Genomic DNA, 27,578 nt, shown 5'->3' on the forward strand with positions numbered 1-27,578 from the left:
GTTCAAAATTAGATAATGAAAAATGGGTATATTAAAATTTTTATTCAAATTACTTTCTTCTGAGCGAAGTTATGGCTGTTTGATTGAAGCGTTTATCATCATAGCAAAAAACATTCAGTTTATCGTTAAGTTTTTAAACCTCGCGTTTTTTTAATCCATCACAACCACCCGATGGTCGGGAGAGTTGATTATAGGCCTTGTGGCCCATTTGTGTCCATTTCTAGGTGCCAAAGAATTATAGCGATTTACACATTCCAAATATCATTTTAACACAGAGATACTTACTATACGTTTGATCCGTATCTCGTTTGAACGAATTAATTATCTCGTTTGAACGAGTAAGTGTCCTCGTTTGAACGAATTAATCATCTCGTTCAAACGAGATACTAATTCGTTCCCACGAGATAATTAAGAGCATCAGGTGGCGCCGATGGGGATTCTGGGGGCGCCGATGTATCTACACTTGGTCTGGAGGTCCACGGCGAACGGCACCGTGGACGCCCCCGCCCTCCGGTCTAGGGTGCTCTCCCCACGGATAATTTTGGAAAACAGCGTTTGCACCAGAGGAGAGGAACTATGAAAATGACAAAAAATTTCAATTTTGAGGCTGAATTTACGATATTGAGGTTTTATGATATTTTGATATAAACATTATACAAATTTGAAGGAAGGAATACAACTTAAGCTTACCTATTAAATTTTATGAGAAAAACGAAAAGTTCGGAATCGGGTTAGAGTGCGACTTGTTTGAATTTTGAAGATTATCACGCTTGTTGCGGGTCTGAATAAATCTCACTGGAGTCACTGCCATCGTGAATTAGATCTGGACAATTTCCTAGAACCTCCAGTTGGCTTTCTTATGGTAGCTTTATTCGGAAGTCAGTATGCAGTCGGTTTCTTGGTTGGGCACCCATGATTTCGGCATTATGGGCGCCCCTCCGGAATGAGGCACCCCGCCAATCATGCCGGTTTGGGCGCCCCGTTGATCAAGTTGTGGGCGCCCAACCAATCTCACTCGGCAGTTTGCATTATGTGCGGCCCGACAATCATATAGTCATTATAAGGCGACCTCAGGGCCGTAACTATCTCAGAGCAACGTGCGGGTGGGGGGGGGCGGAGCGTGAAGTATTCTCAGGGTGCTGTAAAATCGACGGACAATGTATATCTATATGGTCGACATTTTTTTCACGGGGGGGGGACTTTTTGCAGGAGTCCCCCCATGCGCCCCCCGACCTCCTAGTTACGGGCCTGGGCGACCCACCAATCATGTCATTAAGGGCGTCCCTCCGGGATAAAAAAAACCCCACAGATCACGCCGTTTTAGGCTCCCCATCAGTCAAGTTGTGGTGTTAATCGTGTGATTCATTAAAACGACACGATTGGCGAGGTGCTCATAAAAACAAGTAACAATAGTTTGGAGCCCCGCCAATCTCGTCTTGGCGCCCAACCAATGTCACTCGGCTTTATGGGGCGCCCATACTGATATTGGCAAGTTGGTCATTGGTGTCGTATTGCGTCCAATGAAAAGGGCCCCATCGGCTCCCAGTTCGGAGCAGAAAAGTAGGACGTTAAACCCCATTTCATTTCATTTCATTTTTGTCAGAATAATCGAGATATGGGAACTAATTTTGTTGTCGTTACCGATGGACACAGCTCACCTGAAGTTTAACCCCGACATTATAGGATACAGCTCACCAATTATTTTTACGACGTCATGCCAAAACTATTTTTAGTCCCCCCCCCCCCCTTTTACATGGTGATTTTCGTTGACCTTTTGATGTAGAATTGAAGAAAGGGTTCGAATATACATTTTCTGCCATGTTTTGGTGAATATTCATGATTTTGAGGCAGGGGGATACAAGAGTTAAGGGGTTGGCAGAAAATTGCATGTTTGACTTCACTTATCATTACTTCTAGTTTGTGTTTCTCAAGTTTTCCATGATGAACGTCGTAATCATATGTGCTTTTGAGCAAGTGGTTGCCACGTGTTGCTCCATCTGTGGTAGAAAGCGTTCCACCTAACAACAGTTTGGGGAAAACGTTAGAACCGGTCTAACAGACGAGAATTAACATTAAAGTCAATGTGGAAACCATTGGTGATCTGTTACCTGATGGAACAGGAGGCAGACCACCATTAATTTCTCCATTGACTCCACTTCGTTAGATTCAACTTTACTTGTCTACACCTGCAATGTTAAATCAGTGGTGTTCTACATGCTGTAGCCCATAATTCCCTAAATTTCGTTGAGAACTTCGCTTTACAGCACAGCAAGTATATGACATCATGGGATCATCAGAGAACTAAATTAATGTGAGGTTGACCACCAAAATTTCAATTCACTGAAATTCATAGCAGACTGGGGTCAGAATTTCATGTCCGTGTTAGTGCAAAAACAAAACAAAGCCTCTTTACTCCTTGTATTCTTCCGCCTGAAAAGTCTCAATCTGATACCAAACCAAGTAGAAAATAGAAATTCAATGCCTCTTCATCAATTCTACACCAAAAGGTCAATACAGAAAAGCATGTAAAATGGCAGGAAAGGAGGGAGAAAATTATATATCTAAAAATAGCCGGCACTACAATTTGTTCCGAGATATGGAAAATTAATGGTGGTCTGCCTCCAACAAAACTGGTATATTGTCTCCCCTGAATGTAGGCTATTGTATTAAGATTAGTCCTATGATGTGATCTGTTTCATCTTTTTCGCCTTTTGCGTGGCAATGGACATTTTGGTCTAGAATAGAAGAGCAGTGTTAAGATTTACTTTTTCTGTCAGGTTTTAGTGAATATATACACGATATTGACCGGAATGACCGCAAGTAACTAAAATTTTAAAAGAAATACGGGAATTAGGGAAATCCCCTACAGTGACGCCATAGATCCGCGGCGAATAGCGCCACGCCGAGTCGACCTACTTACCCTGAACGTTGAATTTCTGTTACAACATGATTGTGTTTGATCTGCAATTACTACAATATTGGATGGTGAGTTAGTTATTATAAATTGAATTCCAACTGTCAGTACTTCGTTAGATACATTTTAATCGGAGTATTAAATTGGCAACTGAAATATGAAGACAGTATAGGGTACGGGCTAGTTTAGTTATTGGTTGGGGGCTAACTAAAATAGCATGTTTATGTTACAATGTCGATAAATACGTCCTGTTTGGCATTTAGAGGGATGTTAATTAGTGTGCAATACAGTCTTAATTAAGACCAACTAGAAATCAGCCAGATTTCTTCAAGTAATCAGCCAGATTTCTTCAAGTTTGGGAATGTGACCTCAAAGATTTGTTGTAGAGAATCCTGTCATCAACCTCCCAAAGACAATAAATTGTGGCCCAATTATTATCTAAGACTATTCAGATGGTGTATTGTAAGAGTGTCATATTACTCTGCTCTATATTTAGAATGTAAAAAAAAAAGCTAGATGAGTTAATTGGAATCAGATTCTATGAGATTTGAATAGGAGAATAAGAATAACTAATCAAATTAAACATAGAAACAAACAAATTTAATAACAATTTAATATAATAAAAAAAATTTGATTCAAATATTACATAATGTAATAATAAGCTTATTAATTAGATGTAATATCTACAGCAGCTTGTCTAAGCCAGGGTATAAAATATCTTACATTATTTTACTCATACTTTGACATTGACCAATTTGATGTTAACCAATTAAATGATTTTGGAACTTTTTCCTGGGGAGATTAATATTCATAAGTAAAACAAGGGTTGTTGAGCACATTACGATTGTATAACTTTTGCCAATTATATATTTATTTCTATAGAAAGGGTTCAATATCGAAATATTAATGGCCTATTGAGCCATCGTACAATACTATTTACAAACTTATCAATATAGACATGTCTTAAGATCATTAGGACCCAAGACGTGTTTATCTTCTAAGTGTATTATAAGGTCCATGGCGAAACAAAAAAGCGTGACTGTATGAAGATGTAGCTTTTTTATATTTTTGAATCTGACTAAAACTGAATATTTACTAGCATTTAAGAAACCCCCGAAAAATTTCAAATAAAAAAGTTATTGCACTTTTAAGACCCCAGATGTCAGTATACACTATTTTTTAAAATCTATGCAAAAAAAGTGACTATTGCAGATATTGGCATCAAATTTTCAGGAAATATTGTTCCGGCCATTATAAACTATCTATTGGAATTTTTAATTTTGGGCTACATAACTTATTTGTTTTGATATGGGGTCTGCAACATGGATAAAACCCCCAAATTTGGATAATTTGTGTTGAAGACTTTTTTGAGATAGAATTCACATATGATGTACCGTACCTCAAATTTCATTTCAGTGGGTTGGACGTTTGCTCACTCAACTGGATATACTGTGTTCAATTTAGGACTTCATTGGCCGAACAAGTTCATTGTGTTATAAACACCAGTCTCCCCCCGGATGCACTACAGGGGACCTAGCAAGTGACAACAGAGTTATAAAATTGATGGGTTAGAGTGGCCGGGACAGTGGGGAAGGCCTGCATTTGAGACATTTATGTTCAACACCCAATGGGGCATGACATCAAACTGTCCCGTCATTGTTTTTTTAAGGCGAGCAATCACTCTCGAGTGCCTGCCACTCACCTGAATGTCAACCGAGGGGAGGTTTATTCCCCTCCCCTTAAAATCGAAAATCGCTCTCCTTTAAAAAGTCATTGGGGGTTTGTTATCATTTATGAAACCAGGAATGCCCCCATTACATGCAGTTTTTGATTTTCAGAACCATTTCCCAGACACACAACTAATCACTCTCCTTAATATCAGATCATTCTCCTTAATTTCTAAATCACTCTTTTTATCAAAACTGGGAGAGCTTTTTTAGGGGAGAGATTTTTTTCAATTTGTTGACTGGGGGGAGCTTTTTTTGGCTCTCCTGAAATACAAACAACAACGACTGACTGTCCCACTGTGTGCTAACACCTATGAAAGACCAAACAGCTCTCTATTCAGTGTTCTTAGTCCTTATTTCTTAATTCATAGGCCTTCAGTCTTATTTTTTTTATTTGTTGTCATATTTCAACATTTGTACACTAAAATTAACATTTGTATCTTAAAATCGATATTTGTTTTACAAATCAGACATTGGTCATATCAGATTTGTAAAATATATTTAAATTGTATTTTAATATAAAGATAAAATTTATTTTAGAAAATCAAAAATTAGCCTACATTTACATTTCATCAGAGAAATACAACGAAAAACAAATCTGGAACAATAAATTTCTAAATAAAAATCTCCAAATACAAATCATGCAAAACATTTCTCCAAAATCATTTCTTTAATAACATATCTCCAAAAAAATTTCTCGAAATCCATCGAACCAGCATGAACGGAAATAAACCTGGCATACAATAAGTCACCATACAACATAGGAGAATAAGCAAACATATATTATACAATAAGAAAAATTGCTCGATATACTGATATACTGATGTGCTTGTTTTAGCTACAGTTTGGTGCCTTTAGTTTCACCTGGCAAACTTTAATAATTTCTTTATTAATGCATGTAACATCTTAAAAAAACAAGTTAGTTTTATACTATTAGAACTTATTACACATACGCAGCCCAATCTACTGAAACAACTTTCATTTATCAGCAAATATTGACAAAGTAAATCAAGCATTGTTTTTTGTATCAAAATTGATATGGACATTCATAAATAAGGTGTATTACTCCTGTGCAACTCCGATAAGGCCTTTATTTGTTAAAGAAGTCAATTTTAAAATGTCGGAGAAAGCAATCTGTTAAGGGGAATTGTACCCATGTCAGGTAGGATATTCTGCCTAATTGTAGTTGGATGTGGCAGAAATGTTATAAATAACCATAATCAATTGTTGTTTGAAGAAAAAATTGTAAATTTTGCTTATTTGAAGCCCGATGTGATTGGTGTTGGGGCTTTGCCAGTTGAAAGTATATAGCCCCATCTCTTATCTCGAAACATGGAGGGTTGAGAGATATGAGATTTCTTATCTAGTTCATAACATGCAGATTTTATACACAAAACGGCCTAAACACAGTATTTGTGACCAAAGTGTCTCATCAGGGTGAAAAAATAAATTGCCTTGCAATTAATTCTAAGTATTAATAGTTCAATATTTTGGTCATTACAATTTATAAATTTTCGCTTCAGCAGCTGTTACAAATTTTTAAGTATGGGTCACTGTATGGTCACTTTATGTTTACGGACGCAAAATCAACTTCAAATAAAAATGAATAAAAAAACATTTTAGATTTTAAAATTGCACATACGGGTACATTTAAAAGTATAATATTACTGAAGATCACATTTATATTGCATTTTTTCAGTGTTTTTCATGCACATGAAAATTTGACAGAAACACATGTTTTTGTAATTTAGACATAACCTCTTTAATACACTGTCTATTTGTATGTTTCAACTACCCAAATTTATTATAGGAAATGCTTTATAAGCATGCATTTATCCAAAAAAGAGACAGAAGATTATTGAGTTTCAAAATACAATTTATTGAAGTAAATGTAAGACAGCATAACACAAAAAAATGACTATTCTTGGGACATGTTTATTGCTGTAACTCAACAAGGAAGATAATTATATACTGACTTAAAATTTGTGTGGTCATAGTAGAGGTTATTAATACAAATGTTGAATACGAGAAATGGACTGTAAGTTGTTTCCAAACTGTATATAACATAAAAAAAACGGAAAATTGGACACGTACTGGGTTTTAGCCGAAAAGATAAAAGTATAATTTATGAAATTATAACATGAAGTATATATACTTGAATATAAAGCTCTGCTCTGATGTGAAAACTTTTACTATATATATGAGTTTTCACATCAGAGCAGAGCTTTATATTCAAGTATACTTCATGTTATAATAACATTAATAATAATTCTCTTATTGAGTGAGTGAACTCTACACTACAAGTAACATAATGCTCAGCCTATCAGTGCTATTTGTGTAATAATATTGTCTCTGCATACATTTTATGTCCTTGACACTTAAGAAATTTTGCAACCAGTGGCTATACAATTTCATAAGATTTAGTCCCGAAGAGTCCCCACATTCATTATATTTATATCAGTTATTGCTACCACACTCCACGTAGGCAAACTAAAATGAGTGATAACTTGTTACATAAATTTGAGTTAAATTAGATAAACATTACCAGTCCTACATGTACATCCTTTCTATTGTCAAAATATCCATCAAATTCTCTTTTGTTTATAAAACTGTACTAATAGTTGTGAAATATATTTGGTGGACCAATTGCAAATAAGGTAATGAATTCCCCCCCCCCCCCCTGTCTAAAAGAGGGTGCAGAATCAGAATTCAGCAGAACTCACGCTGCCTGTCATAGCAGCCATCACTGAAGCCGTATATTTTTTTATAGACAGCGAGGAAGATTTGTGACTTACATTTGCTTCTAAAATTGCTACAATGAAAAATGGTATAAAAAAATAGAACCTGAACTGTTGTTGTAACTTTGATCAAGGAAGATAACACAACGTCAAGTACTACATTAGACGTGTAAAACACATGCTGTCAACAAATAATGAAACAATCGTGAATCCAATACATAGCTTTATTGGAGTTGTCTTTGCTAATATTTATTGTTTTCAATAGGTTTGATTGCTGAACCTCATCATGGATGGGCGTGCACGGGGTAGAGCAAGAGGACGACAACAACAGCAACAACAACAACCAGCTGAAGTTGATAGACCAGGTGATAGAAGGCCAGGTGACCAGGGACAGGTACTGTACCAGTATATTTTCATACATCTATTGTTTACATTTGCCTGCTAGTAAAATTAAACAGGTCAATAAAGATGTTGAAATAAAGATATTGATATTTAACATATTATGTTACAACATATAGACTGCTGTTATTAACTTATCTGGAACAAATAAATAAATGATCCCCTAGGCCTAACCCAAGAAGAACAGAGGCTAGCCTATGTTGATAAAATAGTTTTTAATGATAAAGTTTTGATCTTAGTCAACCTTCATCAGATACAGAAAGATTAGAAAAAAAATGTGAGGTCCTTCTATGATTACATAGAGGATTAGTTATATGAATAAATTTCAACAAGATCAATTTTGTAAAGATTAATCGAAAAAGGGATTAAAGGGAGTATGGCTTTATTTTTTGGATCCCTGAAATAGACAAAAATGATTCTAAAGGTACATATTAATGTAATATGAATGTATGTAAAGCGATTTACATTCAACTTTTGAAAACAGTATTGTAATTTCTAATCAATTATGTTCGGTGAAATATGCGAACAGTTCAAATTGAATGGCAGTCAATTACGCCTGCTTGATGCATTGTACAAGTTGTTTAAATTATTCTTTTGTCGTTGGTGAATCAGCCTTTACTAATTACTTCTACATTGTGTTGTAGGATATGTTTTTAATTATTATAAAATGTTAATTGTGTCTTAAATATTGGATATTAGGATCATATAGTTTCACGGCAAGATTACAACATCAATATTGATTGAAATTGATCAATATCGAATTCTTATTCGTGTTTTTAATTTCGAATATTATGAAAAATATTGAATTAGTGACTAAGCTGCTTTAATATTAAACATGCATTTATGTAACATTTAGATAAAGAGCTGACAGTTCTCACTATAATAGTTACATAATACATGTAGATAATGAAAAGGGAACATATTGATTGTCATTTCTACTGTTTTTATGATACTAGACAAAAATCTTTCCAGATTTATCTCACGAAGCCACTAGTTTTGTTCTGTTCGAACTCTTCAGGCTTGATTGAGGATGTGCGGTTGCCCTCTATATATAGTCGGTGGGGACCGGAGCACATGTGATGTCACAAATGGACAGGAGTCGATCTTTAACACCGGAGTCGATTATTCGAAAAAGTGTGCAAAAAAGTTTGGCTAAGAAAGTTGCCGTCGTGGTTATGCATATTTGCATAGACTCTAGACTCCAAACCCTTTTGACATTTGTTGAAAATTTTTATAAACTAATGAGGGCTTTGAAATAACACTATTAGGTTATAGGGATGTATGTGCTAATTTTTTATTAGTTTTTGCTATGGGGGTACCACAGCTAAATAAATTGGGAACTCGTCCAGATTTTCATTCCCTGCCCTGAGTTATGCCAAGAATTATGCTACTATTTCACATACTTTGAAAAGTGGTGCTTGGGAAGTCTTTTTTGAATTCTTCAAGGAGTTGTTTTTGCGTTTCTTGATTGAAACGTTGTAAAAATACCCAGTGTTCTTTACTGAGATTTGAATCTGCCAAATCATCGCGATTCAATGTTCGAAAAACTGTACAGGCCTCTAGTTCGAGGAAAGGATAAACTCCTTCAGAAAAAGCCTCCCAGTTACTCATAGTTGGAAAGGTATCGGACAGGGCGATCTGTCATTTTTGTCCTCCGCTGCATCGTTAATTAAAAGTAGAACTGTGTAAAAGCAGTACTGATATGTTTCTGTGAAATGTGTCAAAATTAAACTAGCTTTTTCATTAAGACTGATGTCCATAAATAACTGTATCCCTAATATTCTGAATTTGATTTTAAAATCAAAAAAGAGAAATTATTGCAGTTTATATGTAACACAATCAACAAACAAAATAATTTGATTATCAAAGGATGAGAAAAAGATACGTGTTATAATTTATCAAAATATAATTTTAGCAGCGTGAGCAACATCCGTCCCAACCACATGGTGTAGATGGCCGACCGGGGGGTGGAGGACGGCAACCATATGGTGGTGAAGGTCGACAACAGCGGGATCAATCAGATGGTGCTGTTGGGCATCAACCTTCTGTGGGTCGTGCAGCTTACAGAGGCGGAACACGGGAACCAAGTCAGAAAAATACAGGTGCTATACCTAAAGTACCAGTCGAACAGATGGGTCAGATGTCATTAGGAGAAAGGGGTGGTGGTCGAGGAGGAGGAAGAGGCGGAAGAGGTGGTAGTGGAAGAGGGGCCAGGCCAGTGGCTCAGGCTCCCAGAAAAAGAGCTGATTACCGTTACCAAGATTTAAAAACCAAACCAGAACACATCACGGTCAAACAAGGTACTGTACATTAATATATATTAAGGTTTAGCCCTGGTATTGGAGCTTGCTAACTGAACTGTTCATATTAAACCAAGCTATTTTACTCTGCCTCCCTGCAGGCTATCTTAATATGTTGTTTATATGAAAAGACAAGCCCTTGTTAGAAAAGGGGTTAATTTATTTATAAATGGTTTATATGATCCAGTAACATAAATTAAATGTCAACTGCACACTGTTTATATGTAAAGTAGTGTAAAAGCTGCCTAGATTATCATTAGTATATGGATGCCTTATATACTCTCGCCCACATGTTTTATAGTCATAGGGGGTTGGATGGCCGAATGGTTAGCATGTGCATCCTGTATCATAAAGTCTGTCATTGAGTCAACTAGCTTGGTTTCGATTCCCCGGTTGTACGTGACAAGGAGAAGGGTTGTTTGGCCAACGTCGTCCCACTGCTAAAGACCCCATCGAATCATTGAAATAAAATTGAACCATATTTTAGTCCCGAAATGACCTAGCTTGTGTCAAGTGACATAAACCCTCTCTCTCTCTCTCTCTCTCTCTCTCTCTCTCTCTCTTCATATGGAGAATGAGCTGGCTTGTATGAAAAATAGCACAAAAAGATTAGTTACTGTACTATATTTGTCTTAAAAAAGATAGATAAAGGGGACAATTTGAAACATTAATAGAATCCAGTGTATACGTAAAATGGCATGACTTCTAAAATTCATCAATTTGATTGTACTTTTGATTGTGTGTAGTCCCAAACTTTATGCTTAACCTTTAGTCATGCTGGGCCTTTAATGTGTGTCGTTTTTTTTTGTTATGTTCATTTAGGTAAAGATGGACGGGGTGTTGACTTGGTAGCCAACTATTTCCAATTAGAAGTAACAGCGCAGTTCTTGGCTTTGTATCAATATCAAGTAGACTTTAATCCTGTTGTTGAAAGTAAAAGTATGAAGTGCGGCTTGCTCTATACACATTCAGATTTACTCGGAACCGTGAGAGCTTTTGATGGCGGAATTTTGTATCTCCCTAAAAAATTACCGGAGAAGGTAAAAATATCTATTTACTTTACTCTGCATTTTCTAAAACGGAATATTGTAAAAATTTAATATGTAAAATGTATGGAGCTATGCCGGCTATTTCTCTTTTTATGGTCCGCCGGGGGGGTTGGATGGCCGAATGGTTAGCATGTGCGCGCTGTATCATAAGGCCTGTCATTGAGTCAACTGGCGTGGTTTTGAATCCTCGGTTGTACATGTACGTGACAAGTAGTAGGGTCGCCTGTCCAACCTCGTGGGTTTTCTCCGGGTCATCCGGTTTCCTCCCACTGCTAAAGACCCCTACGCGCAAGCGAATTATTGAAATAAAATTAAACCATATGTTAGTCCCGAAATGACCTAGTTTGTGTCGAGTGGACGTTAAACCCCATCTCTCTCTCTCTCTCTTTAAGGTCCACCAATGAGTCAAGTGGTGTGGTTTCAATCCCCACTTGTATGTGACAAGGAGTAGGGTCGCCAACCTAGCCTTTTGTGTTATCTCTTGTTCCTTCAGTTTCCTCCAACTGCTAATTATAAAGACACTTATGCACAAGTGAATTATTGAAATAAAATTCTGCCATATGTTAGTCTAAAAATGACCTGGTTTGTGTCAAGTGGATGTTCAACCCCGTTTCTCCCTCCATTTCTGTTTTAGGTAACCGAGGTATTTAGTTTGAAAAGAAGTGATGAAACCAAAGTTCGTATTACCATAACACTGACAAATGAATTACCACCTTCAAGCCCTCAGTTTCTTCAGATAGTTAATATTATACACCGGAAGTAAGTGTCATTTACATTATCTACAATGAATCAAGCTGATTTTCTCAGCATGTGACATTCATTCTCTTACCCTGATGTAGACTTGCTACTTACTATTCACTACCCTCTGACCTCATCACATATCTGTAAATTTGTGACAGTAAGAACCAGCCCATCACTGACCTTATGAAAATGAATGACTTATTTGTGGTATATTTGAGGCTAAGGATCCTAGTGTTTTACAACATATCCTATACAACTTTATTGAACTTGTGTGACTACACAGATCTCAAATAAAAATGGCAGAATAATTATTAAAACAGGCATATAAGAAACATCTTATTCTTCAGAAATACACACATTTTTCTGGAGGGAGCAGAAACAAAATGCCTATTTTGTATTCTTTTCTTTTGTAGAATGCCATGCGTGCTAAATTCTGTAATTTTGAGGGGGTGGGGAGGCAATCATTCCACTGAACCCTTGACTTAAATGTCCACATGTATCCATACTCGACGTAGGCTGAGAAAAACCATAAAAAATTTTAAGTTCGGTATTCAATAAAAGGAATGGCAGCCGCGAGGTTGATAATGAAGTGTACCTAATTGTTTGGATGGTACAATAATTGAGTACCAGGAGTTTATACTGAATTGAATATGGTTTAAGACATTTCGTCTGAAGCCACTCTAATTTGTGCGACATTTTTCGGGCATCAAGTATTATTTGTGAATGCATTTGCAACAGTCTGATTGGATGGCATAGAGTGGGATTTCGGTTACAAAACCATTAGACAACATTGAAGCAGTGGTTAAATTTTCAAAAATTTTCCGGGAAGTGAGACCCCCACACCCACACCCCGCGACGATTGATTTGGCTGTTTGGGATTCAGGTCAGCCACCTAAGGTAGGCTATATTGGACCACATTGAAGTTGTTGTATTCACGGGTGGGAATAGCACGAAAATGTGTTTGTTGCAATTAAATTTTCTAAATTTTCTCCCTACAATCCCAACCCCGTGGACTAAAATGATTGATTCGTTGATGGAATGCAAGTCAGCCACCTAAATTTCGGATTCTGTCCCCCTAACAGTCATCAACCCCGTAAGCCTATGAAAATATGCCTCGGAAAATTATATATATTTCTCCCATGTTAAAAAAATCAGAATATCCACTCACAAATGAACCTAATTTGACAAGAAATTAGATTATATATTATGTCTGTTTCCCTGTGGCGTAGCTAACATAAATGAGTTTGATTTCAAAGATAGGAGTTGAAAGCGTGAAAAGGATTGACTCTATTCAATAAAACACTTGGAATAGTGGTTTGTGAAGATTGTTAAATATTATTGTATTGAGGTCAATACTGAACTTTTATAATATGAACTGTTATTATATTATATCATTTAACTGACAGGATGTACATGTATGTCAAATATATTAGATAACACTGCATGTTGAATTTGGTAAGTTAAAATATCAATATATTGTGGACAAGGACAGCTGTCAAGTCGTTCGGATGGAATGAAAATTGAGGTCCCGTGTATACATGGGCATGCTCGTAAAAGATCCCTTGGCAAATGGAATTCGATATAAGAGTAAGCCATAGTGCCACTGCCCGGGCAAAATTTCCCTCATAGCACACTGTATGGTGTATTCCCGTCTTCACTATCCCAGTCGGAGCAGAACAGTGGGATGGTAAACCCTAATTCATTTCATTTCATTTATGATGTATTTATATTTAAATTATGTCCAGTCCAGGTAATTCAACACAGGTAAATAACTGATAACACCATTAGTTTACACTGCAGTTAATACATTTATACATAAGGCCATATTAAAAAAGTATTCAGTTTCTCAGATAATCATGTATCACAAAAATGGGCTGTCAGACCCTTTTTATTTTTAGAAACAAAAACTGCCTCATTAATTAGTGCAAGTAGATGTTTACCCCATTACAGGAAGTAGCTCTATAATAAAATTTGAAAGAATCTAGCAATATGACATAGGTTCATTTATCAAGTGCACAAGCCTGGACAATATTACTGAAAATCATAAATTATACTGGATAATCATACATTTCTATAAACAACATAATGAGATAAATGTAGTGCCTTGAAATCTGATGTTAATGAGAAGTCATTTAGCCCAGTAGCGATCCTTTGACAAAATAAAAACCTCCCTCCTGCATCAGATTTTTGCTAAGGATTGTCTGATAATCGGATTATTTTTTTTGCATGGCCAATTATTGTTACATTTTGAACTTTGGAATTTGTCTGCAGACATCACATCAAAACAAATTTAAGAGACCTAGGAACTTGTGAAAAAGGGTTTAGGGTCTGCGATTTCGGGCTAAAAATTTGAGTTTTTTGGGTAACAGTAAAGAGTAAACCCAAACACACACACATATTTCTTTGTTGGCCTTTTACCCAACAATGTTGTATTTTTGACTCCTAAAGTTTTACAGGACCTGTTTGTATTTTGAACTTTGAATACTGACTTCAAATCATTCTCAAGTAAACACGCAAATCTGCTTTATAGCTCTAATGATATTAATTTGTTCCTAAATTGCAATGAACCAATATATAACTCTAATAATGACATAAAAAGACAAGGTGAATCGAGATCAGAAAGTTATTATAATTACAATATCACAATTTAATAGAGACAGAAATATGCATGTATACTAATATTTTAGAAGAGCATTGTTCACAAATTGTATGTTTCTTGTTTATTTTTTAAAATTTTATTCACAATTTGCATGATATTGGTGTTTATATGTACACATAATTATTATTAAAAAAATGGTTTATTTATAATTTATATTATTGTTATTCCTTCTAATATTCATTTGTATCATCACTCTAGCTATAGGCTAAATTTAAAAATATGTTAACAACAGACATTTGTTGAACTTTTAACCACACAATCCCATGTCTTTCAATTTGAATTTTACATGTATCCCTATGATTGCTCTTGTAGACAATTCATGGTTGGTTAATCATACAGTATTATCTATGTTGCACACAGTCATGTCAAATTAACCCACTTTTAAAAGTATTTCCTGTTATATAGTTTCTATACTACTATATTATCTTAAGTGGAATATATTATCTAAATGTCCAGATCTTTGATGTAAATGTTGGGACCATATTACCCCAAATAACAAATATAATTTTACAACTTTACTTTTATTGTCAACGACAATATGAATATTGTGACTCAAAAAATTTCATATATGTCTTGACTTGCATTGCAATGGTTGTCAAAATTTTTACATCGGGGAGACAGGGCACACATCTACGGGATAGAGTTCACAACCATTAACGGGATTGTAATATTGAAAATGGGCCCTTATTTGTAAATAGACATATCGTGCACAATATTTTTTATAAAATGAAAGCCGATGACATCACGAAAAGAAAATTAATGGAAAACCATTTTATTAAAAAATAATCAATAAGTAACAATTGGCCATTAATTTTCTTAAATGTATCCCAGGAATATCTTCCACTCATTGTTCCTAAATTGTACCCATATGAAACAGATTAACACAGGTGTACATGTTTTCTGTTATCTACCTGTATACTATATATAGACAATGGTAATTATAGCCAATTAAAACAACCACAGTTTTACTATGTAAATATGTATAAATATATGATAATGTCCATCTCTATGCAATGACATTATTTATGAATACTCCCAAGACCCAAGACCTTGAAATTTACTTTAAAATGTTATTAAGCCAGTGTTGAAATCAATTTGTGTCGGGACTCCTGTTATCTTTTCATTGTTTACCGTGAAACAAAGTTGTGCAGCTTTACAGTTGTGCTAATATTTTTGGATATATTATATTATATATTAAAGTAGAAAAAGTACAAGTACATGTACTTCCATGTTTGTGGTAGATAATATATAAATAAATAAAAAATGCATTTATTACTTTATTCTAACACACATTTATTCATAACTTAAGGTAGCTGTCTGCCATCAATGGGCTTTTTTTAGATATTAATAATGTACATGTATATATATATGCATTCATATAATAATAGATTTCCATGACAATGAATTATAAATAATATCAGGTAACATACAACAAAAGGTTATAAAGTATAAAATACATAATATGACATTAATTTACATAGTCATTCTGGTAGTACAATAGTACAATACAGGAGGAATGAGATGAAATAAATGTCCATAGATTAATTATGTAATCTGGCTATTTTAACCTTTCATTAGAAATTATATCAATTTTATTCTCTAATAAACTGATAATAAAAAAATAAAAATAATGAATTACAGGGTTTAAAATCTCCTTATACACTTTTGAAGTAAAAAGTGTAAAAACATTTAAATATTATTAGAATATTAACAGGGTGGGGTGGGAGCAAATTAGGCATTTAATTCTGGTAAGAACCGATAAATAAAGTATTATTCCACATTAATCAATATGTGTCATCTATTTATTTTGGGATTTTGACGGTGGACATCAGCCTCACTGTTGGCTTGTTTTATGTACAAGCGATTAACTTTCCCACTTTTCATTATTGATCACTCATATTGAATGCCTTAATTTGTTCTTTACAAATTATTGAAACGTGTCCGGGACTTATAAACCACCAGATATACATACAGGCCCCGAGTTCACAAAGCATTTTCAGACTTAAAGGAGCTAAATCGCTAACATTTGGGATCTAGAAATTGACAAAAGTTGATCGCAACGCATATAATACTGTAATATGAATGTATATAAACTGATTTACATTCAATGGTTTCCGTTTTTACTCCAATTTCAAATCAGTTATGTTCGGTGAAATGAGTCAGCAGTCTCAAGCGAGTGCAAATTTCTAGCGTGTGGTTATTCCAGTCTACATCCGCCGTTTGATTTGGTGCAATGTGTCTAGCCTCGTCCCTCGAGTCTCTTGATACAACTGGGGCTGAAGCGCATTATGGTACACGATTCGTGTACCAATGGTAAAATGTTTATTTTGTCTTAAATATTGGATATCAAAAGCCCATCTTTTTCCGGTAAGATCACAACATGAATGTTGATTTAATTTGACAAATAAATCGTGTTTTCAATGTTGAAGATTTTGGATGATAATGAGTTAGAGACTTATAGCTACTTTAAGTTAAGAATTTACTCAAAATTGTTTGCCTTATTTTAACTAAAATATAGCCCTTGATAAAACTTTTGTTGTTTTAAGGTATCAAATACATCAATAAGGAACTATGTGCAAAGTGTTTTGTTTCTGGATCAAAGATATTTCTCATAAACAGTGATTGAAAGTTGAGTAAATTCTTAACTTAAGTCTGAGAATGCTTTGTGAACTTGGGGCCTGACTTACCAAATTAAGCTCCCCTTAAAGACATTTCCCACTTTTTACTCACATTGAATGTCTTAATTTCTTTTCACAAATATTATGTTAATACTGTCTATAACATTTTGTTTTTATAGGACACTGGGATTTATTGGTATGACAGAAATTGGTCGTCATAATTTTAATTTTAGTTTGAAAGTAGATATTCCACAGCATAAGTAAGTACATGTTATCAATTACACTTACTAAGATTGATCAATTACGCATATAGAGAATCTTCTACCAGTCTTTTTTGAAATCAAAAAATATCAACACAAGTTGATAAAGTAACAAAAAACGAGGCTCTGCTGAGTTTTTTTTTTTACTTTATCAACAAGTGTTGATATTTTTTGATTTCAAAAAAGACGAGTAGGAGATTTTATTTATCACCCAATCCCTTCTTACATGCACAAATAGATAAATATAATTCTTTGCTGTAGATTTCACTTTTACTGAACATTACGGCGTAGTGATACATCATTTTTTGACAGCAATTCAACCGTTGCAAAGTCCTTTATATTGACCCAGTGTTTCCATCAAGGTCAATTAAATAACAATAGTTCATTTTTAATAAAAAAAAGTTACTTTTAATAAGAAATGAACTGTTCTTTGAAAATTAAAAAAAAGTAGTTCCTTTTCAACTGATCAATCAAATTCATGTAAAGCGATATCTCCTAAGGAGATATCGCAGTAGATTATGAAATATATCACACAAGAGATATCGACTGTAGAATGGATTATTGGGTGATAAAGTAGAATTTAGCCATTATGTTGTTGCTGACACTGTCCATATACTGTTCAGGCCATCCACAATACTTTACATAGAGACTTATAATTAGTTAAATTGGTATGCTTTTTTTATATACCAGTATTTTGCATATTTACCTCGCCTTTATGTTGATCCAATTGGTGATCACCCAGCTCACCCTCAATTTCACTTTTAAAAAAAGCAGCAACTACATACCAACCAATCTCTTAATAATCTATATATAGTATAGTGATAGCATTCGTAAGATGAAAAAGCCTGATGAATTTCTGAAAAAAACAGTCTGTTTTGCCCTTGTTCACTTTCTAGCGACTTTTGAACTCTGTAGCATCAAATTATGTCATCTGGTTTGCTTAAACTTTGAATGCATTGTTCAGGCCATTAATTCAAAATCATTAACCACATAAACATACTGAGTATATTTTGTCAAATCAGATGGTTGAACAACAGTAATAGGGTAAATGGCTTTTGCACACTAAATCAGCCGCATGCTGAGATAGGACGTCAACCCCAGGTATCCATTCCAAGGAGCATCCAATCGAAGAGTGAAATTTATTGATGTTAATTTCGTTTTACAACTCTGTCCTGCAGTTCAATAAGCAGACTTGAATGTAGATCAGTGTTTTGATCTCATTTGGGATACCAAACTTAATTATGTGTCAGATTTATATTTAATTTGAATATTATTTATTATTTCATTTCTTTTTACATATTGAAAATGGCCTCTCGTTTCACAGTGCTAGGCCCAATACTTGTATTTAATTGAGTCTTTAGGGAATAAAATCAAAGAATTGGCCCTGGGCATTACCAAAATTCTGCATGGCACGGCACTAGATTAACCACATTTATTTACTAGAATACATCTAGAATGGCTCTTTTTAAATAAGGGGATTACGGTGGCTAAGTGGGTAAGACACTGGCTCGCTAGCCTGGAGGTTGGGTGTTTGATCCCTGCATTGGCCAAGAAAGTTCATTTAGATTTCCCTCATAGCACACTGTATGGCATATGACCGTCTTCATTAGCCCAGTTCATTTCTTTTTAAATAATGTTGTATTTTATTTTCAGATTAAGTGTAATACCAGGATTTTCTACCAGTGTTTTGCAATATGAAAAAAATATTCTGCTTGGTGCCGACATTACGCATAAAGTACTACGTACAAACACAGTATTAGATATTATGTATGATATGTCAAATGATAAAAGATCTAAAATGAGTTTTTTTGATAGAGCCTTTAAAGCGCTTGTTGGTTCTGTTGTACTCACAAGGTAAATGTTTAATTTTTAAAAAAGATACAATCACGCTCAAGAGTCGTAAAAGACTAGATTGTAAATGGAGGCAATTATATCCGCTCACACATACATACATGTCCACATCTGCATGTCAAGAATGTTTTTAAAACGTGTTGAAAAAAGTTAGAATCATCCTTCATACCAAAATTTCTTTAAAGACTAGACTGTTATCGGAGTGAATTACCTCCACTTACACATCACATGTAGAGACCGTTTTTAAAATGTGATATGCTGTTCTATTTAAAATGTTGGCAAAAACGAAGACTGTAAGAATAAAAAGTTAAAACTTAGATAAGCTTTCTTTAAAACCAATACCCATCTTCATTAGCCAAGTTGATGCAGAAAAGTAGAATGTTGTACCCCATTTCATTTCATTTTATTCAACCAAAAATAAAGTAAATTCTGATTTATTAAAAGCCCTATTAGTTTTTAAGGGTGATATCGCAGACAACTTGACCTTCTTTTTATTATGCTTAGCCCACATGCAAGGGTCTTTCTTGTGGGAAGAAACTGAAGTACCATAAAAAGTTCCATAAAATGTTACTGCAGATGCCTGTTGATTACTTTATAAAAAGAGATATGTCGGAGTAATTAATGAGTGTAAACTATTTATTTTATGATTAAGACAGTGCACATCATCCTCACTTTTGGCTTTTTTTATTTCAGATATAATAATAAGACTTATAGAGTAGATGATATTGACTGGGACATGAGGCCAACAGATAAATTTAAATTACAGAATGGTGATGAAATATCTTATATCGATTATTATAAAAAGGTACAATTCATATAAATTATTATCACAGTAGCTAGAACTGTTACGCATTATGAGCAAATCTTCAACATTTGGATTTAAAAGAGCTGGTCAACCTAGATAGATGATTAAATTTTGTATTTTTAAAATAATTAAATTTTGTCTGTACATCCATTTTATTCATATTTATCATTTTTATTTTTATAATCCCAGTATAGGGATTAATAATCCTCAATGTTATGGGCATGTGCAATAATTCTATTGTCTATATATACCAGTATATACCCGGTAACCAGTTGATAATGGACAAACTCCCAAAACGCGTCCTGGATAAATCCTTTTTATATACACACAGTCTTGTTAAGTTTGTTACTGGGGATTTTTTATTATGATCTAGATAGATGATAATGGCAACACATACTATTAAAGGCTCAATACCACTCTTGTTGTAACTGAATAATATGTCCCAATCTTTATTCTGGTCAACAAATTGTACTATTTTACAATATTCCAATTAATTGATGATACAAATTTCATCTTAACACACCTAATTTAAAAAATTGGAAAAATTCAACTAAATGATTTGAAAAGCCTGACGTAAAGCTTTTCAAATGTGACTTGGGTTTAAAAATATTTTTGAACCCTTTGCACAAGTAAAATAGGATTTAATGGATAATTTACACAACAGGTAGGACACTAACACATCTAGTATTTAGAATAAGGCCATTTTTTATTTTCTGGAGCTGTCAAGCCAGCAAGAGTGTTATTGTCCCTTTAACACCATGCTAAATTAAAGTTTGCTTTCATTATATCAACTTTTGTGATTGATCGAGGTATTAATTCTATTCAGTTTATACATGCCTTGTTGATGGTGTCCCCAGAAATTCTAGTGTGTACTCAATCATTTGATACTTTTTCAGAACTTTTTATCAGGTTTCCCCCAATATGTTTACCTTTTTAATTGTTGTTATTTTAGAATTATGAATTAACAGTGACGGATGCAGATCAACCTTTACTTGTATCAAAACCCAAAAAGAAAGATCTAAATCGTGGAATGAAAACAAATCTTTATTTTCTTCCGGAATTCTGTATTTTAACAGGTAAATTGATATTTGATTTATTAATCTACATCATCAGACGTCACAAGAATCTCAGAGTTTGAATAGCCTGACTGAAGATTTTTACTAAAATAAACTCCACAAATGGATACATGTAAAATATTTGAAATAAATTAAACATTTTAGACAGTTTTTCAAAATTCATTTTTAATTAAACATACATTATATTATGCAAGAGCTAAATCTGCCTATTGCAGGTCTTTCTTTGGGCCTGGAATGTTTTCTAAATTATTAATTAGACATTGATTAACTTATCCAGGCCATAATCAACTCTCAATGGCATCAGATTTCTCCAATATTAAATAGATTAGAACAGTTCAGTCATATTTTGATTTAAGCTAAAAATGGAGGAGCGAGACTTAGCTTTAAGGCTTTAAGACAATAATGCATGTGAAAGACATTAATAATTGTAAGTGGTACTATTTATAGTAATGCAATATGTAGTTCTTGTTAATTTTTATACTCACACATGGCAACTATGGCACGCACTGGCCAAGTAAGTTCCTTGGAATTTCCCACCCTGGATTCCTAAGGTCAGTGGACAGAGGACAGAGATCCATTTAAGAAAACAAAGTGTCAAATCATGTGGATGGGATGGGGAAAAAAAGGTCCATCTTTTGTTATCATTGGCATTCATGTAAAAGAATTATTGACAACTGGAATATAATGAAGAGTAGACAAAATTGCCGTTGTCTGGCTCTGGAAGGATTTCCCTCTTAGCATGCATCATGGCAGAAAAGTAGTCTTGCCTCATCAATGGAACAACCTTTAATAATGTTAAAACTACTAACTATAAAATTTCTGATCATATGTTATTTTGTAGGTATTTCTGATGCTATCCGAACCGATTTCCAAGTTATGAAAGATTTATCAACACATACACGTGTAGCTCCAAATGGTAGATGTCAGAAACTGAAAGAATTTATAACTTTAATTAACACGTATGTTTCATTTAAATTTATCCTTCAGATAAAAACTATGTGCAGGAGGGGAGTGTAGTAGTTCTTTGTGCAGGAGGGGAGTGTAGTAGTTCTTTGGTCTTGGGGAGCATGATCATCAATATCTATATAGACATTATAGTAAAGTCCAGCAGCTATTTTACAAAAAACTTGATCATATCTATTCTAATAATACCGCCCTTTCATTGGCCAAGAGCTATCATTTGTACTAAGATTGAACTCTCAACCAAGGTTGTATATAGTTTTCCTTAATATAGCACCAGGACCCAAGGACATGAAATAATTTTCAAGTTTACTTTGGATGCAATTCCATATATGTCTAAAACCTCAAACTACAAAAAAGAATTATATTTAAACTACTGGTCTACTGAATCTGGGTTCAATCGATTAATCCATTTATCTATAAGAAGTGACAGGTGTCATACATGAAGCAGGGTATTGTTCACTCTTCTAGAACATCTGATGCCCCTCTCAATTAAGTTCACATATTTTTGTTGTACTTTTCTATGTACCATAGTATCTATTGATGAAAACAATGTATCCAAACACAGCACTTAGAAATAATTTTGAGTTATTTCATTTGTACATATGGTAATTTATTGCTGTTTGATTTAGATTAAATAATAAAAATGTTTCATGAACATGATGGCAGTATAGAAACATCAATAGGAAAGAAAATGGTACGATGGTCAGATAGCTTGATCTTTACCGTATGGTTGTGTTTTCAACGCTTACTCTAGTGTGCATAGAATATTTGTGTCATGGGATGGCATGTGCCAAAATGTCCACATGGCAGATGTGTCAACCCCCAAAATTAAAAAATCCTGGGAGCCCAACAATGAAGTGGCAGGAGAATTCATGAGCTTCATTTAATTACTTTTACTAAAATTACTATGTTCTTGTTGTGACCTCTAATTTGATGGACCTTGGCACATTTTATTAAATTCAACTGTAAAATTTGGGCCAAGAGAGCATTATTATATAACTATCATAAAGTTTTAGTTCTACCACATTGGAATTCATTTGCTACTTAGCTGTCAGGAAACATTACTGCAGCCATCTTCGTGAAATGGTCAGCAAATTTGAAAGACAAATTATGCTCTGCCACCATCATTGCAAAAAGCGTTTCTGCCGAATTGTTTTGTTGTCTTGTGTTGGTATAGAATTGGCAAAAGATGTCACATTACTGGAATCAACAGCTTGCTTTTCCGATTTGACAGGCCCGCCCACAAATTAAAACACGCGAACACAAAGTATATCGCCAGCAAATTATTCAATTTTATTAACATTAATCTTTGGGCTCACCTTGGTGAAAGTAAAAATAGTATTGGCATATTGCTAAACGTGAGTTTGTGAACCTGTGAATCTCACAGAAAAAGCGGGTTAGTTTTTGTTTAGGTAGAATTCAACTTTTGATAGCATTCAACTTTTGATCTTTACCCTTTTTTTCTTTTCTTTTTAAAGTAATGAGAAAGTACAAGAAGAAATGAATGGCTGGGGATTACGATTCTCACCAAATTTACTGAGTATTCGAGGTCGAGTTTTACCTCAAGAAGTTCTAACAACATCAGCAGCATTGAATCCTCAACCAGTAAGTATTATTATTATTATCTGCTTTTGCTTTCTTTCTTTGCTGTTCTATAGAAGAGTTTGTCTTACCAGTGCTCTTTAATTGAGTCAGGTGAATTATGGCCCTTTTTATTTAGCTTGTGGACACTCTAGAGGTCACAATTTTTTATCTGATTTTGTTAAAATTTGAAGTGTATCTTTATAACCCAAAGATCACGACTGCTTTTGATATTCGGGCATATTGAACCTTAACTTCCCTGATTGTACGAAAAAGCATTTTTTTAGTGCTAGAGGTTACAATAGTGTAAGAGTATGTAATACCAATGTTGTAGACCCTCTAGAAGTCACAATTTTTATCCGATTTTGATGAAACTTAAAATATACAATTATATCCAAAATATCTCGGTCCCTTCCAATATACTTGCATATAGGACTGTTACTGTACAAAATATTACATTTTCTTTTTACCTCATTCTCTGTCTATCTCTTGCAAAATGTCGAGCAATCTTGCATGGCAAACGCTGGTTAAAAAAATGTCGCCTTGATTGCGTTTGCAGGGTTTTTCAGCAAACTCCAAACGGCAAAGTTATAGAACACTGAATATCAATGTGGTTTGTCCTCTCAAGACCACAATGCTTCACACTAAATTTGAAAAATGTAGCCTATACTGGCAAAGGGGGGATAGCTCTGTAACGGAAAGTAACGAAACGCTGAAAATTGATAGGGTACATTCTCTAATGACTTCAGTGCTTCATACCATCGAAAACTATAAGGTTTCCTAAATAGTGGGCATAACTCCTTTATGAAAAGATGCAGAATGCTTAAAAATAAGTAAGATTTGTCCTATCATGACCACAATGCTTCACACAAAATTTGAAAATAATTCATCAAAAACTGTAGCCTCTATCGCATTCACAAGCCTATTGTTGACGAGCTGACAGACATGGTGACAACATACACTGTAACCCAGGTATCATTTAATCTTGTGTATCTAGCACTAATTTCTTTCACATTCGTTTAATATCAAATCTTTGTTTAAAAATTTGTAAAAACTGTTTAAAATCACCATAAATCGTTTAATTTGTACTTCTGTCCAGTTTAAAGATGACCATTCAATTTTGATAATGAGTGTCCAATTTACAAGTGTTTAATTTCTCAACATTGTTAAAAAATAAACAACCCAATTGATTAATGATGTATAATGATTAATTTTTGAACAGAAAATTAAATACTTGTAAATTGGACACTCATTATCAAAATTAATCAGTCAGCTTTAAACTGGACACATGTACAAATTAGATGATTTTTGGTGATTTTAAACAATTTTTACGAATTTTTAAACAAAGATTTGATATTAAACGAATGTGAAAGAAATTAGTGCTAGATACACAAGATTAAACGATACCTGGGTTACAGTGATAATACACCCACACTGAAATGGGGACAAATAAAAATTGTAGGTGTTTCTGTTGATATATTTCAGATACACTGTGCAAAGTTCAATATACTTTAACTTTTATTCGTATAATTAGGTTTTTTGGGGTTTTTTTTTTTACCTATGTTTTTATTATTTTCGTGTGTAGTTAACTTATGATCCAAAAGAATGTGATTGGAGTAAATCATTGAGAGAGAAGAGACTTTTAACACCGGTCAATCTTTCTAATTGGTTGGCCATATCGACACAGAGAGATGGAGCTGCTACTCAAGACCTTGTTAAATCTTTACAACAGTTAAGCCAGCCAATGGGAATAAGAGTGAACAACCCAACTACGTAAGAATAGCCGCTTTAAATTACCATCATTATAGCTACATTCTGCTGATCACGATCACTCCGAAATTGTGGACATACTCAAAAGGCTTTATGATTGATTTGGAGGAAAAATGACCTTCACCTGTGTGTGTGTTTGGATGTGGATGTCTGTCGCCTACAGACTGCAATTATTAACAGATCGTCTTGAAACTTTGTATGCTTATTCCTTATACCCTACGGATGATCCCTACAGGTCGCATTTCTTGATGGATCTTGTTGAAACTTTTCATACTTATTCCTTATACCCCAAGAGTCTTGGCGCATGCCCAACCCCTAGGGGTAGATCCATGCTCATTTTCTCTTTGTGTGCTGTCGATTTTATTGTAAACCCTATTTTTATTTTTTTTTTTTTCATTCTAAAGTTTTTGCTGGTTTTTTTTTCATTCTAAAGTTTTTGCTGTCTTTTTCATTCTAAACTTTTCAAGTTTTAGAATTTTTAAAATTTGAAATTTCATAAATAATTTGGTACTGTTAATGAATACCGGTACTCGAAAATTAAAAATTCTGTATATCTCTCTCTGAATGTGGTGTTTTTGACTTATATGATTATATGATTGATACAGAATTAACGGCTTAAAATACACATCAGAAATTGTATACCTATTTTCGGTGGTGTATATATTATCTCAATTTAGGTCATATAACTGGATAGCCTTCATAAATACACAAAATTCTTCCTGTAGGCTAACAATTCGACCATCGAAGACTTTTTGATTTTTTAAAATATTTATTCGAAACTTCCATAAACATATAGGATCAAAAATTTCATCCATTTGCGATGAAAAAGTAATTAGTGCATGTTTTTTTTTCATTACAGATGTCAGCTTCATAATGATCGTAATGAAACATTCCTGACTACATTAACACAGAATTTAACAGCAGATACTCAGATGGTTTTAGTTGTTCTACCTAATAACAAGAAAGATCGCTATGATGCCATTAAAAAATTTACATGCATTGAACATCCAGGTAAAGTAACTTGATCTGATAATCTTTTTTTTTAAAACTTTATTAACAATAACCATTTGTATACAATACAGTTCAGTAGGAATATATACTGAATGTTTACAGACAAATATAATAACAGATCAGATACATCACTGGAGAAATATATAAAATTCATTATGGCAGTTAAAATGCTAATAAATAATTTTATATTTTGAAAATGATTTTATAAGAATTCTAATTTCTATTAATAAATCTGTTTTCTTTGTTTTTTTAAAATAATATCCTGTATTTTAATTCTTCGGTAAAGCTTTTAAGGCATCAATTTTTTTTAGTTTTTCTGTCAGATATGTGGTTAATTTTGTGTATCGTAAATGAAACGATGTTTAACAAATGCTTTATCGTAACTTTTATCATAGTACATGTATTTGTAACAATGCTATTGGTTTATCAATATGTAACTTTGATGGTAATTAGCATAATATATCCCAGAATAGTAAGACAAATTTTATTATACGCCCACATGGAAATTTGGTTGTGGTTGTATATTGCCGTTGCCCCATGTCCATCTGTCCGTCCGTCATCCACAATTTCCTGTGAATAGTCTACAGACCACACTGATCATTTGATTGTTTTTAACTTAATATTTGTTGTGTAGTTATGACCCTTGTTTCACTTTATTACACCTTGTGATCACTGTAATGACAAAAATTATCATCCTATCAGTATGAAATTTATATGCATTATTTAAATTATTGAAATGAAGAATCCTATTGAATTTCGGGGATTTCCATTTATTATTGCTAGAGTTATGGCCCTTGTTTCACTTTGTTGAACCTTTTGAATGCCCTAACGGCATAAGTTATCATACGATCGGTATGAAACTTATAATCCTTATTTAAATGATTGAAATGAAGAAGTTTATTGAAATTCAGCAATTTTAGTCAATTTCTTCTCGAGTTACCCCCCTTGTATCACTTTGTTGAACCCAGTGAGTGCTCTTACAACAAAAGTTATCATCTTATCTGTATGAAATTTATGTGCATCATTTAAGTTATCGAATTTCAGCAATTTTTGTCAATTGCTTCTAGGGTTACGGCCCTTGTTTTACTTTGTTAAACATTGTACACAGCAAGAGTC

The 27,578-nt window shown here is 33.9% G+C and overlaps 1 protein-coding gene across 2 annotated transcripts in view; it reads left to right on the forward strand.

Annotated features, from left to right (window-relative positions):
• The first annotated feature begins 2,666 nt into the window (after positions 1-2,666).
• LOC130010366 (piwi-like protein 1) overlaps positions 2,667-27,578 on the forward strand; it is a 35,402-nt gene continuing 10,490 nt past the window's right edge. Inside the window, exons 1-13 of one of the 2 annotated variants that reach the window (XM_050554299.2) lie at positions 2,667-2,985; positions 7,645-7,773; positions 9,694-10,078; positions 10,901-11,118; positions 11,762-11,886; positions 17,325-17,405; positions 19,059-19,259; positions 19,950-20,061; positions 21,014-21,137; positions 21,979-22,096; positions 23,579-23,705; positions 25,267-25,454; positions 26,311-26,462. In XM_050554299.2, coding sequence (XP_050410256.1) covers positions 7,666-7,773; positions 9,694-10,078; positions 10,901-11,118; positions 11,762-11,886; positions 17,325-17,405; positions 19,059-19,259; positions 19,950-20,061; positions 21,014-21,137; positions 21,979-22,096; positions 23,579-23,705; positions 25,267-25,454; positions 26,311-26,462 — 1,939 coding nt within the window. In that variant the 5' untranslated portion in view covers positions 2,667-2,985; positions 7,645-7,665. The remainder of the gene's footprint in view (positions 2,986-7,644; positions 7,774-9,693; positions 10,079-10,900; positions 11,119-11,761; positions 11,887-17,324; positions 17,406-19,058; positions 19,260-19,949; positions 20,062-21,013; positions 21,138-21,978; positions 22,097-23,578; positions 23,706-25,266; positions 25,455-26,310; positions 26,463-27,578) is intronic. The other variant, XM_056101729.1, reaches the window with a different exon arrangement.

The sequence above is a fragment of the Patella vulgata genome, chromosome 6 (assembly GCF_932274485.2).
Source record: "Patella vulgata chromosome 6, xgPatVulg1.2, whole genome shotgun sequence".
Lineage (NCBI taxonomy): Eukaryota > Metazoa > Mollusca > Gastropoda > Patellidae > Patella > Patella vulgata.